The 15,125-nt window shown below is 41.1% G+C and overlaps 1 protein-coding gene across 1 annotated transcript in view; it reads right to left on the bottom strand.

The window, feature by feature from the left end:
- Positions 1 to 15,125, bottom strand: part of nkain2 (sodium/potassium transporting ATPase interacting 2) — a 550,985-nt gene that overhangs the window by 265,082 nt on the left and 270,778 nt on the right. Inside the window, exon 3 of the mRNA XM_059981239.1 lies at positions 4,950 to 5,030. Within this exon, the coding sequence (XP_059837222.1) occupies positions 4,950 to 5,030 (81 nt within the window). The remainder of the gene's footprint in view (positions 1 to 4,949; positions 5,031 to 15,125) is intronic.

Here is a 15,125-nt window from a genome sequence, read left to right as displayed (position 1 = left end):
AATGAAGTAAATGTTCTCTGAGAAGACCGTTAGGAATAATTTATACTTGGCATTGATTCCATGGGCCAAATGGTTTCCTTCTGTGCTGCTATGAATTTGTAATTCCAATGGATTACCTAATTAAACAGAGGTAGAGCTACTTAATGAGAATAACATCTATTTATTTATTTATTTATTTACTATTGTATTTATTTAGCGATACCCCATGGAACAGGCTCTTCAGCCAACCGAGCTGCATTACCCAGCAACCCACCAATTTAAACCTAGCCTAATTGCCAGACAATTTACAATGACCAACTAACATATTAACCAGGAATGTCTTTGGACTGTGGTAGGAAACTGGAGCACCAGAGGAAACCCATGTGCACATGGTAAGAAAGTACAATTTTTCTTACCAAGGATATCGGAATTGAATTCTAACCTCTGAGCCCCAAGTTGTAATGGTGTCATGCTAACTACCATGCTATTGTGGTGCCCCCAATTTGCTGATGAATGGAGTCATGAAATCATATCCGAATCTTGGTCAGAATTATGTCACAAAGGTTTGATTACTTCAGAAGACTTCCGATCTTGTTTAACCTAAAAGCCTATGCAATAGCCAGAAAACAAAGAAAAACAAAACATACCTTGGAAGTAACAAGCATTATTACTTCCAGAAAGTTCTGATATTTTTTGCCATCACTGAAAAAAAAGCACCAGCTAGTCTCTGCACTAATTCAAAAGATGATCTTTTGAAATTTGCTATTTTAAATTCAAGCAGTTGTCATCATGATTTCAGTAATGTAAGACTTTGCTCACTGATACAGAATACATGAAAGTATTTTGGCATAGAGAAAATTCTTCTATCACTGTTGACTTTTCTTGTGTGTGGGAGCAGTAGAAAGCACCTGTCTAAAAGTACACACTTCAGAAAATGAAGATTCCAGGATTAAATGTGTAAACTTATTTCTGAGTTAGCTGTATTTCCCTTGATATTAATGAGCAACTGCTCAGAAAGTTAAGTTCTTATTGACAATTGGCCCATAGTGCTAAGCTCATAGTTATACACCATACACCTGGGAGAGTCACAGACAATGAAACATAACAACAAAATAAGGGCCAAATCATTTAAAACTGAGCTGCTTGAAAATTTCTTCTCTCAGATGGTAATTAAACCAGAAAATATTTTTCCATGAGGGTGATGGAGGTTAGATCACTGGATAAATTTAAGGTGGAGATGGATAAGTATTTGAAAGATCCAGTAACCAAGATTTAAAGAGAGCCGGGACAAAGGAAGAGTTGAGGTAGCATAAATCAACCATGGTTATAATGAATGGCACAGCAGGCTTGAGAGAACTAGTGGTATTTTCCTACTCTTATTTCTTGTGTACAACAATAAATCAATAAATCTATGAAAGATACAGCAAGGCAAATGAATCCATCCTTGCATATCCTCCAAAGACTCAAACTGTGCAACTCTCTGCTTGCCACACATTGAACTCTATTGTACAACATTTTTTATGTTCTGCTTAAAATCCAAGTGCAGCAATTTATCTGTGAAACTGTAGCAATGGAACCCCAAAAGAGCACAAAAATACTTTCAGTAAGGCTAACTATACCCCATCCACAAATTTGCAAATACTTTTTTTCAGTGCCTTCAGCAAAATATCTAATGAAGGATAAAGAATGACAGCCTAAATTCTGATCCCTGTGGGACTAACTAGTATGCAATCAGGAGCCTTGTGGTTGACAGGAAGATATGTGTAGGTCTTAGAGCTATAGTTGAAAAAAAAAGTGGTTTACAGACTGATTGAGAGGCAATTGGGGAATGCTGTGGCAGATGTGTTTTAATATTGACAACTGCAGTTTAACTATTTTGAATCAGTATCATCTCAAAGTAATCAGGTGCCACTCTGTCAGATGAAGAAGAATTGGCCTGAGATTAGGACTTCATTCTCTGGGCACTAGGCTTTTGTTAGTCATCAGAAGAAACCTGTGGAGCAGGATGAGGTAAAAAAATTCAGCCTGCCAAAGTAGAATGCTTTATCACAGACATCTGGCAAGAACTATACCAACTGAAAAATATGATCTTGATTACAGCAATCAACTTCATGTGACAAATCACGCAGAACGATCCCTTAACTAGGGATGGTTGAACTTACATTTTGCAGACTATTTTCCCTCAACTCATGCTTTAAGTTATAGTCTATTCAATAGACAATAGACAGTAGGTGCAGGAGTAGGCTATTCGGCCCTTCTAGCCAGCACCGCCATTCACTGTGATCATGGCTGATCATACACAATCAATACCCCATTCCAACTCTCTCCCCATATCCCTTAACCCCGCTATCTATAACAGCTCTATCTAACTCTCTTTTGAATGCATCCAGAGACTTGGCCTCCACTGCCTTCTGGGGAAAAGCATGCCACATATCCACCACTCTCTGGGTGAAAAGGTTTTTCCGCATCTCTGTTCTAAATGGCCTACCCCTTATTCTTAAACTGTGGCCTCTAGTTCTGGACTCACCCATCAGCGGGAACATGCTTCCTGCCTCCAGCGTGTCCAATCCCTTAATAATCTTATAACCATATAACATATAACATATAACCATATAACAATCACAGCACAGAAACAGGCCATCTCGGCGCTCCTAGTCCGTGCCGAACTCTTAATCTCACCTAGTCCCACCTACCCGCACTCAGCCCATAACCCTCCACTCCTTTCCTGTCCATATACCTATCCAATTTTACCTTAAATGACAAAACTGAACTGGCCTCTACTACTTCTACAGGAAGCTCATTCCACACAGCTATCACTCTCTGAGTAAAGAAATACCCCCTCATGTTTCCCTTTAAACTTCTGCCCCCTAACTCTCAAATCATGTCCTCTCGTTTGAATAATATGTTTCAATCAGAACCCCTCTCATCCTTCTAAATTCCAGTGTATACAAGCCCAGTTGCTCCAATCTTTCAACATATGATAGTCCCACCATTCCAGGAATTAACCTTGTGAACCTACACTGCACTCCCTCAATAGCAAGAATGCCCTTCCTCAAATTTGGAGACCAAAAATGCACACGATACTCCAGGTGGGGTCTCACCAGGGCCCTGTACATCTGCCGAAGGACCTCTTTACTCCTATACTCAATTCCTCTTGTTATAAAGGCCAGCATGCCATTAGCTTTCTTCACTGCCTGCTATACCTGCATGCTTGCTTTCATTGACTGATGTACAAGAACACCTAGATCTTGTTGTACTTCCCATTTTCCTAACTTGACTCCATTTAGATAGTAATCTGCCTTCCTGTTCTTGCCACCGAAGTGGATAACCTCACATTTATCCACATTAAACTGCATCTGCCATACATTTGCCCACTCACCCAACCTGTCCAAGTCTCCCTGCATTCTCATAACATCCTCTTGACATTTCACATTGCCACCCAGCTTTGTGTGATCGGCAAATTTGCTAATGTTACTTTTAATCCCTTCATCTAAATCATTAATGTATATTTGTAAACAGCTGCGGTCCCAGCACCAAACCTTGCGGTAACCCACTGGTCACAGCCTGCCATTCTGAAAGGGACCCGTTAATCACTACTCTTTGTTTCCTGTCAGCCAGCCAATTTTCAATCCATGTCAGTACTCTGCCCCCAATACCATGTGCCCTAATTTTGCCCACTAATCTCCTTTGTGGGACTTTATCAAAAGCTTTCTGGAAGTCCAGGTACACTACATCCACTGGCTCTCCCTTGTCCATTTTCATAGTTACATCCTCAAAAAACTCCAGAAGATTAGTCAAGCATGATTTTCCCTTCATAAATCCATGCTGACTCGGACTGATCCTTCTACTGCTATCCAAATGTGTCGTAATTTCCTCTTTTATAATTGATTCCAGCATCTTTCCCACCACGGACATCAGGGTAACTGGTTTATAATTCCCTGTTTTCTCTCTCCCTCCTTTCTTGAAAAGTGGGACAACATTAGCCACCCTCCAGTCAGCAGGAACTGTTCCTGAATCTATAGAACATTGGAAAATGATTACCAATGCGTCCACGATTTCTAGAGCCACCTCTTTAAGTACCCTGGGATGCAGACCATCAGGTCCCAGGGACTTATCAGCCTTCAGACTCAACAGTCTATCCAACACTGTTTCTTGCATAATATAAATTTCCTTCAGTTCATCCTTTACCTTAGTCCCTTTGGCCACTATTACATCTGGGAGATTGTTTGTGTCTTCCCTAGTGAAGACAGATCCAAAGTACCTGTTCAACTCGTCTGTCATTTCATTGGTCCCCATAATAAATTCACCCGTTTCTGTCTTCAACGGCCTAATTTTGTTCTTAACTAGTTTTTTGCTATTCACATACCTAAAGAAGCTTTTACTATTCTCCTTTATATTGTTGGCTAGTTTACCGTCATACTTCATTTTTTCTTGGCGTATTGCCTTTTTTGTTATCTTCTTTGTTATTCATTTATTTTTTCATTGTAACTGAATGAAATATTTGTACAGCCTAATTTATTGCTTTGTGGTTTCATCATCAATATCTCTTAGCCCCTTGTGGCACTTATCACTCGAGCATTAATGCATTAATCCAGTTGTCTACATAAAAGCATTGTACACAGCAACCAAAGGAACTTATTCGCCTTAAGGAGAAAATACATGTGTACAATTCCACCACAGTGCAATGAAATATTTAGAACTCATACCATCAAAAAGTTTTAAAGGCACTGTTTTCCGACAGGTTTTTATGCTTGAATAGGCTTACAGTACCTTGTATTTGCTTGTTATAATAATGTTTGCACATAACAGATCCAGAATACTATTGTGTAAACTTAGTCAGAAATATGATCACCTTTAAAAAGTACCTCAGGAGATAAAAAAACATTTCAAAGAAATCAACTTAACTTGCATTTAATAGTTTCTATTATGGTAGAGTGTGAACAGCTATAGAACGTCAGGTGGTTCATTACCTTTGCAAGGCCTCCGACTTCCAAGTAGAAGCAGATAACAAACACATTCCATGTGATCCAAAGGACCATCCAGATGGCATACTTCAATGGAGGGAACAAAAAGAGAGAAAAATTGAAAAGTCACTGATTTGAAGATGCCTTACAGTGAATACAAAAGATCATGCTGCTTATAAATATAAAGATGTAAATTATTATCCAAAATACCCATTACTGAGGGTAACAAGAAAGAAAGCGATCAACAATCTGATAACTAAATGCAATCTTTATTGCATGGGTACAAATATTGCTAAATTTGTTCTGCTTTACCTTGTGTGTAATATGCTTAAGCAAGCAGGCAATCCGGCATGCAGCACACGTGGACCATTTATACCGAAGTTTTCCTTCACCATTTGTCCTTCTCATGATTCGTCCCCTTTAAGGTCTGAACTCAGCCCTTATCTCCTCTTGCTGTGAGAACCTATCTACCGACTTTACTGGAGCCCACCCTAACCACACGTATCAGCATGACTGAAAGCATTGCACCTCTATCCAAACCACCAGCCCCATCAACCCTGAAATGTTCAATAAAAGTTCCATAAAGCTTGTCCCTCCATGTTGCCAACTTCTCCTTCTCAATCTCCTTTCAAACACACTCTCAAGATCCTTAATCTATCTGTTCCAATCCAACAAAGGAAAGGTCTCATGCACTTCTCCTGTGCCAGACTATCAGCCACATACACAGTGATGCATTGTAGCAGTTGGTCTAGTATACAACATGTATAATATATATAGCATATAGTATAATATGTATAATATGAGCCCTGGCTCATCACTGATATAATGTGCCTTTTACATAGTAGATCAATTTTCAAACAGATGTTGGTTTCATTCTGTAAAACTGATATGAGGAATAAGATCAAAAGACATGAGATATAGGAATAGAATTAAGTCATACAGTCCATTGAATTTGCTCCATAATTTCTTCATGGCTGATCCATTTTTTCTCTCAGCCTCTACCTCCTGCCTCCTCCCCCCATTCCTTCACACCTGGATGGATCAAGAATCTATCAACTTCTGCCTTAAATATACATAAAGCCTTGGCCTCCATAGCTGTCTATGGCAACAAATTCCACAGATTCACTACTCTCTGGCCTAAGAAATTCCTTTTCATATACATTCTAAAAGGACACCCCTCTACTCTATTGCATCAAATTCATGGCAGATGCAATTTAATGTGGATAAATGTGAGGTTATCCATTTTGGTTGCAAGAACAGGAAAACAGATTATTATCTGAACGGTGGCCGATTAGGAAAAGGGGAGGTGAAAACGAGACCTGGGTGTCATTGTACACCAGTCATTGAAGGTGGGCATGCAGGTACAGCATGCAGTGAAAAAGGCAAATGGTATGTTGGCATTCATAGCAAAAGGATTTGAGTACAGGAGCAGGAAGGTTCTACTGCAGTTGTACAAGGCCTTGGTGAGACCGCACCTAGAGTATTGTGTGCAGTTTTGGTCCCCTAATCTGAGGAAAGACATTCTTGCCATAGAGGGAGTACAGAGAAGGTTCACCAGATTGATTCCTGGGCTGGCAGGACTTTCATATGAAGAAAGACTGGATCGACTAGGCTTTTACTCACTGGAATTTAGAAGATTGAGGGGGGATCTTATTGAAACGTATAAAATTCTAAAGGGATTGGACAGGCTAGATGCAGGAAGATTGTTTCCGATGTTGGGGAAGTCCAGAATGAGGGGTCACAGTTTAAGGATAAAGGGGAAGCCTTTTAGGACCGAGATGAGGAAAAACTTCTTCACACAGAGAGTGGTGAATCTGTGGAATTCTCTGCCACAGGAAACAGTTGAGGCCATTTCATTGGCTATATTTAAGAGGAAGTTAGATATGGCCCTTGTGGCTAAAGGGATCAGGGGGTATGGAGAGAAAGCAGGTACAGGGTTCTGAGTTGGATGATCAGCCATGATCATACTGAATGGTGGTGTAGGCTCGAAGGGCCGAATGGCATACTCCTGCACCTATTTTCTATGTTTCTATGTTTTTTATTCTGAAGCTGTGTCCTCTGGTCTTAGACTCTCCCACCAAAGGAAACATCTTCTCCACATCCACTCTATCAGGGTCTTTCACCATTTCAATAGGTCTCCACTCATTCTTCTGAATTCTAGCAAATACAGGCCCAGAGCCATCAAATGCTCTTCATATGACAAGCTGTTCAATCATTTTGGAGATATTATAATAGAACCATAGAACATTACAGCGCAGTACAGGCCCTTCAGCCCTCCATGTTGTGCCAACCCATATAACCCTTAAAAAAAGTTCTAAACCCACACTACCCCATAACCCTCTATTCTTCTTTCATCCATGTGCCTTTCCAAGAGGATTTTAAATACTCTTAATGTTTTAGCCTCCACCACCATCCCTGGCAGGTCATTCCAGGTACTCATAACCCTCTGTGTAATATTTTGTAATTTTTTAAAATAATACTTTATGGATGTTATGAACAGCTTTAAAAATATTATTGTAAAAATTTAATAAAACTAAGGATTTTATGGACATTAGAATAGAACTTTATCTTCACTTTCTTCATTAATTTAATGTCAGTGAAAAACATCTTAAGTTTATTGGATATGTAATTGTCATTCATTACACTTCAGAAATGAATAAAATAAATATTATCTGAATGTGGTGAACAGCTTCTCTTCCACTGTTATCACACTCTTGAATGAACCTCTTCAATGGTTCAATGTCAGAGAATGCATACAATATACAAGCTGAAATTGTAACTCTTCACAGACATCCACAAAACAGAGAAAAAGCCCCAGAGAATGAGCCCCCTCCCACCTCCCCGCCCTTGCTTCAGTAGAAGCAATAAGATAGACTCTTGGTCTCACAATCTATCTTGGTATGATCTTGCACTTCATCGTTCATCTGTACTGAACTTTTTTGATGGCTTTTACACTTCAGATTGCATTGCTATTGTTTGCCTTACTCCAGCTCAATGCATTGTGTAATGATTTGATCTGTATAAAAGTATGCATGACAAGTTTTTCCACTGCATCTTAGTACATGTCAATAATAAACCAATACTAATATGTTAGAAATTGCAAGATGTTTATAAACAATATTTAGGGAATAGTGAATAACAATGATTGGAGAACAGCTTTAAAGAACTATTGTTACAATTTCTAACCTTGATACAGTTTGCAATTCTGACTCAAGCTACCAAATACTGATCAACAATTCTTCATCCCATTCCAACTCTGACATCTGTCTTTAGCCTCCTACACTGTTCCAATAAAAAACTAATGGAAGCTTGTTAGATAGTAACTTCTCTGGGGATTAAGCACATCATGAGCTTTAAATCAATAGTGTTTCAGAAATTGCAGATAATCAGCTCTTCCAGTCTAGTTCTCTGGATTTCTCTCTTAAAGTCATAGCGCTACTGCATGGAACCAGTTCTTTGGTTCCAAAGAACTAAATGACGCTGACCATGGTACTGAACTAAGCTGGTCTCAATTGCCTCATATCCTGCTAAACATTTCTTTGCCACATACAGTGCTATGCAAAAGTCTTAGCCACATATATATAGCTAGGCAAGAGCAAAGGCAGGCTTTATTTTTGGAGTATAAGAGATTGAGGGGTGACCTTATGGAGATATATAAAGTAATGAGGAGCAGAAAGAGGATAAACGTACACCATGTTTTTTTCCAAGGAAAGCAAACTAAAACTAAAGGGCGATGGTTTAAGATGAGATGGGAAGAATTAAAAAGGACCTGAGTGTGAACTTCTTCACACAGAGGGTGATGGAATAAACTGTCAAAGAATGTAGCTGAGGCAAGTACAACAATGACATTGAAAAGATATTTCGATAAGTACTGTATATGTGTATGGTTAAATTTGAACTTGAATTTAACCCCAAGTTCTGATGACAGGTTATCAATCTCACAGTTTAAATCACTTTCTGTCACCACAGATGATGCCAGACCCATCTGGTGCTTCCTGAATGTTCTGTTGTTGTTTTAGATTTTCTTCATGCACAACGTTTTGCTTTTGACAAAAATTAAGTGATTTCTTACTGTGCCCATTGTTTTCCTCCCTCTAGTAGCCTCATGATTAATGAAAAAAAAACAGCTGAGAATTATTTTTCCAATTCATTTTAAGTACAAGAATAAACAGAATAAATCAAATATCTTACTTTAGCAGTTATAAATTGCTGGTAAATGTCTTAAAACTGAGTAATCAGGAAATTCTTTTTGGTTTTGGCTTCACAGTTTTGAACTGAAAAGCTTTGGCCCACTACCTTAAAAAGTTTCAATATTAAGTCCAGTTGAAGGGTCTTGGCCTGAAATATCAAGAGTTTATTCATTTCCATAGATGCTGCCTGGCCTGCTGAATTCCTCCAGCATTTTGTGTGTTGCTTTGTATTTCCAGCATCTGCAGATTTTCTTGTGTTTATAAAATCATTTAAATTGCCTACTCCCTTCGAATGCAGTGGGATCCTAGCCCTCCATACACATACCATCTATGTACCCATCCAAACTTCTCTTAAACATTGGAATCGAGCTTGCATGCACCACTTGTGATGGTAGCTCATTCCACACTCTTAAGACCCTCTGACTGAATTTGAATTGAATTGAATTTCAGTTTATTGACATTTAGAAACCACAACTGCAATGCAGTTAGAAAATGAAACAACGTTCCTCCAGAATGATATCACAAAAGCACACGACAAAACAGACTACACCAGAAAATCCACATAATGTTTGGCAATCCCCAAATCCAGAGTCTGGAGAGGCTGCTGCGTATTAATATCACACTACCATCTTAGCGCGTTCCCCAGAAAGGAGCTCCAAACCTAGCAGACAACGCAAAACTACCCAGACACAACAAATCAGGAGACCAACTCTACCAAACCAAAAACTAAAGCCTCAAGACCTACACAAAACCACATAGTTACAACATATATTTCCAACAGTGCAAACAATATCATAATTAATAAAAAACAGACCATGGGCACAGTAAAAATAGACCAAAGATGTTAAAAGACTATAAGTTGGAAAGAAACCACCACACAGCTTCCACAAATCCTCAGGGTCCCGATAGACTCATCATCCTACGCAGGTGGCAGAAGGGAATATCCCCACTATGGACTTCCACGGTGCCGCCGGACCCAGACTCGCAGACGCAGCACACAGTGAAAGCGCCCCAACCGCAGAGGACTCCAAGTCCATCGAACCTCCGAGCCTCCGACCATCCCCTCTGGCACAGCCTCTCTGAGCATCATCCTCTGTCGGGCACACTACGACACCCCCGCCACCGGACACTGGCAACGTGACCCTGAGGACTGGGGCCCTGTTCTTCCCAGCAGAGACCCGGACCTCACACCAGCAACAGCAATGAAGAAGGCCTTCCTAGAGATTTCCAGATGTTCATCTGTGCTCCCAAGTCCATTTTTCATCAGATTAGGATTTTGCATGGCACCCCTCTTGACAAATAACAGATATCAACTCTGGAGTGGCCACTGCAAACTGTCACGCTGCAATCTTGAAGATGTTATCCCCTCATGTTCATCTAAACTTTTCACCTTTCACATTTAATCCATGTGCTTTGGTTGTAGTCCCACCTAACCTCAGTGGAAAAAGCCTGCTTGCATTTACCCAATCTATTCCCATCATAATTTTGTACGCCTCCACCAAATCTGCTCTCAATTTTTCCTGTTCCAAGGAATAAAGTCCTAACTATTCAATTATTCCTTGTAACTTACCTTTCCTCCAGACCTGGCAACATCCTTGTAAATTTTCTCTGTATTCCATCAACCTTATTTTCATCTTTCCTGTAGGTAGGTGACCAAAACTGCATATAATATTCCAAATTAGGCCTCACCAATGTCTGAAACAACTTCAACATAACATCCCATATCCTGAACTGAATTCTTTGATTTATGAAGGACAATGTGTCAAAAGCTTTCTTTACAACCCTATCTTCCACTTACAATGAATTATGGATCTGTATTATTATTTAAAGATTTAAACAACAATTATTTAAATTGTTTTAAATTTAATGTGATGAACATTAAATGTAATGTACAAAGGTGATGAACTGAGAGCTTGGAAACATACATGGAACTATTATGTAGTGGGCATTACAGAGTCTTGGCTGACACCAGGGCAGGAATGGATTCCCGATATTCCTGGATTTCAGTGCTTTAAAAGGGATAGAGAGGGGGGGAAAGGGGAGGAGTGGTGGCATTACTGGTCAGGGATACTATTACAGCTCCAAAAAGGGTGGGTAATGTAGCAGGATCCACTTTTGAGTCAGTATGGGTAGAAGTCAGGAACAGGAAGGGAGCAGTTACTCTACTGGGGGTATTCTATAGGCCCCCTGGGAGCAGCAGAGATACCAAGGAGCAGATTGGGAGGCAGATTTTGGAAAGGTGCAAAAATAATAGGGTTGTTATCATGGGTGACTTTAACTTCCCTAATATTGATTGGCACCTAATTAGTTCCAATGGCTTAGACTGGGCAGAGTTTGTCAAGTGCATCCAGGATGGATTCCTGTCACAGTTTGTTGACAGGCCGACTAGGGGGAAAGCCATACTACATCTAGTATTAGGTAACGAACCAGGTCAGGTCACAGATCTCTCAGTGGGTGAGCATCTGGGGGACAGTGATCACCGCTCCCTGACCTTTAGCATTATCATGGAAAAGGATAGAATCAGTGAGGACAGGGAAATTTTTAATTGTGGAAGAGCAAATTATGAGGCTATAAGGCTAGAACTTGCGGGTGCGAATTGGAATGATGTTTTTGCAGGGAAATGTACTAAGGATATGTGGTCGATATTTAGGGATCTCTTGCAGGATGTAAGGGATAAATTTGTCCCAGTGAGGAAGGTAAAGAATGGCAGGGTGAAGGAACGATGGGTGGAGAATCTAGTCAGATGAAAGAAGGCAGCATACGTGAGGTTTAGGAAGCAAGGTTCAGATGAGTCTATTGAGGAATATAGGGTAGTGTTATGAATGTGAAGCAACTCTGAGGGGCCGAAGGGTACAAAGTCGCCTCCTCCTTTTTGAGAATCGCAAGATCGCTATTAATTCGGGTCTGGGACCCAGGAAATGAGAAGGAGACACGCAGAATACACAAGGTTTGGAATGTGTCCTGGCCTCAGCGGAATGGAACCACTGATAATGGCCATTGTCTCTTGGAGACGGAATTGTGTATTGAGTACTGTACTATTCATTGAAAACCCTCAGGGGACAACCAGGGTGGTCTGGTTGAGGGATTGCATCATCTCAACCTGATTGACATCTGAGACCCTGTGAGTAAGGATAAAAGAGGGGTCTGGGGAACAACCCCTTTAGACGCACCAGGAGAAACGCTAGAAATCTTGTGACAGCATTTGATAGCGAAAGCTGGTGGGGGCTTGTGTGTGTCCTCCCTTGCCTGGGGTGGCGGGCTCACCACAGAAGAATGGTTTAGCTAAAGGAGAGGTCACAACTGAACGGCCACAACAAAGAGACACCTGACGGATTGAAATCATAAAGGAAGGTTGGAAAAAACCCGTAGCGGTAACCGTTACCATTCTACTCCTATTTCTCTCTCTCTCCAACAATTTCAACACAGCGGTCCCCAACGGCTGCAGCCTGCATGAACTGAGTGAACTTTATATTTCCATTGGACAATACATTATCCCCTAGACAACGATAGAGCTTATTTCTTATTGATTATTATTATACCTGCACTTTTAGATTTAGTATTGACGACGTATGTTATCTGTATATTTGCATTGATATTATTTTTGTGTATTTTTACTAATAAATACTGTTAAAAATAGTATCATCAGACTTCAATGGACGTCTCTATCTTTGCTGGTAAGTGACCGAGTTACAGGGTTCGTAACAACGTGGGGCCTCGTCTCGAGATTTGATACCAAATTGGAGGGCCAGTAAGTCGGGCTTTTAAGTCCAAACTTGGATCTGGTTGCGCGGGTAACCAGACGGGAAACCAGCAAAGATGGACGTAGATGAATTTATAGAAAACCCAACTCTGGAGGCGCTAGAGGCTGCCACAAGGTCAGACTTGATAAATATTGTGAAAGGACTAAATCTCGCAGAGGTGAGGTTGTCGATGAAAAAGCGGGAGGTGCGGAGGGCCGTAACTCAGTATTATATTGTGAAGAATGTGTTTTCGGCTGAGGTATTGGAAAATATTCCTGAAAAGGTACCAGCTAGTGGGGCGGCTCAGTTAGAGTTGGAGAAATTAAGGTTGGAACATGAAATTAAGTTCAAACAGCTGGAAGCAGCCGAAAAGGAAGAAGAAAGAGCTGAAAAGCAAAGGGAGCATGAGCTCCAGCTAAAGGAGTTAGAGGTGCAAAGGGAGCAGGAAAGAGCCAAAAAGCAGAGGGAGCATGAAATTAAGTTAAAACAGCTGGAAGCAGCTGAAAAGGAGAAGGAAAGAGTTGAAAAGGAAAGGGAGAAGGAGAAACAGAGGCAACATGACTTGGACATGGAGAAGTTAAGGCAAGAGCGAAGAGCTCAAGGGCCAGACCGAGAGGAAAGATTTAATGTTAGTCGGGAGTTTAGGTTAGTACCTCCATTCGAGGAGCCAGATGTTGATAGTTATTTCTTGCATTTTGAAAAGGTGGCAGTGAGTCAGAAGTGGCCCAGAGATCAGTGGGTGGCGTTGTTACAAAGTGTGTTAAAAGGAAAGGCACAACAGGCATATGCGGGGTTGTCCATGGAGGAGGAGGAGTCTGAGAATTATGAGAAAGTAAAGGAGGCCATTCTTCGGGCCTATGAATTGGTACCTGAGGCCTATAGACAAAAGTTCAGAAATTTAAAGGGTGGAATCAGACGTATGCAGATTTTGCCTATGAGAAGGGTGTGCTCTTGGATCGTTGGTGTGCAGCAGAAATGGTGGAAGAGGATTTTTGGCATCTCAGGGAGTTAATTCTGATTGAGGAATTTAAAGGTTGTGTTTCGGATGATATCCAGATATATTTGAATGAGAAGCTGAATAAGTCCATATCCGAATTTGCTAGGTTCGCAGATGAATATGCCCTAACCCACAAGACAAAGTTTTCCTCGAATAAAAGTTACCAGAAAGACCGTGGGAACGGTAGAGAAAGCCCACCGGCTGAGGCAGAGGTCCAGCCGAGAGCTTGTGGTAAAATTGAGGAGGAGAGGCAAGGCGGCAGGAGGGTTCCTGGATTGACCTGTTTTAATAGTGGAAAGGTGGGTCATATTGCATCTAAGTGTCTTGCTCTGAGGAAGGAGACAGGAAAGGGGAAAGCAGCAGTCGCTACAGGATGTATTGTGGTGATCAGTAAATCGACGAGAAAGCCCCAGGTAGACAGAATATGAGAGAGGCCTGAGAAATTTATTTCAGAAGGAACCGTGTCTGTGAAAGAGGGAGAAACACCAGTTCCAGTGCGGATCTGGAGAGACACTGGAGCTGAGCTGTCATTGATTCACAGTACGGTACTAGATTTTGGTCCCGAGACTGGAGAGGTGGCTTTGAGAGGCATAGGAAAAGGGACAGAAGCTGTGCCTTTGCATAGGATCATTATAAATTGTGAGCTGGTATCTGGACCAGTTGAAATAGGAGTGCGATCAGAATTCCCGAGAACTGACGTAGACATTGTTCTGGGTAACGATTTAGCTGGTGGTGAGGTTTGGTCAGCCATGGAGCTGACAAGCCAGCCAGCAAGTGTTGAGGACCTGCCCCTAGATTCCAAGACCTATCCCACATGTGCGACCACTCGCAGCATGTCGAGAAAGGCAGCTGAGAAAGAGACCAGTATCAATTTGGCTGAGACGTTTTTACCGACCCTGTACCAAGAGGGGTTAGAGGGTGGTAAAATGGTGAATAGGGAGGTGAAAGAGAGTAAGGGAAAGGAGGTAGATCTGTCCTTAGCCAGGAGGAGATTTATAGAGGCACGGAGTAAAAATGAGAAACAGATAAGGCTGTTAGAAGGTCCAGGGTTGGACATGGATGATCTGTCTGGTTTGACAGAACTGTTTGAAGAAGTTGAAAATTTTAAATGTGTTCCCGATAATGAAATGAGGGCAGTCCTAGATGAAAAAGATGCCATTACCTTGAAGGAGTCTGCTGGGTTGGCAGATGAGGTTGTTTCAGCCCGCAGGGTTGAGTTTACTCCGGAAGGGAGTTGCCCAGGGAGTAACTGGGA

This window comes from Hypanus sabinus, chromosome 10, assembly GCF_030144855.1.
Source record: "Hypanus sabinus isolate sHypSab1 chromosome 10, sHypSab1.hap1, whole genome shotgun sequence".
NCBI lineage: Eukaryota > Metazoa > Chordata > Chondrichthyes > Myliobatiformes > Dasyatidae > Hypanus > Hypanus sabinus.
Note: the sequence above shows the minus strand (reverse complement) of the source record. Positions and strands in the feature narration are given on the sequence as shown.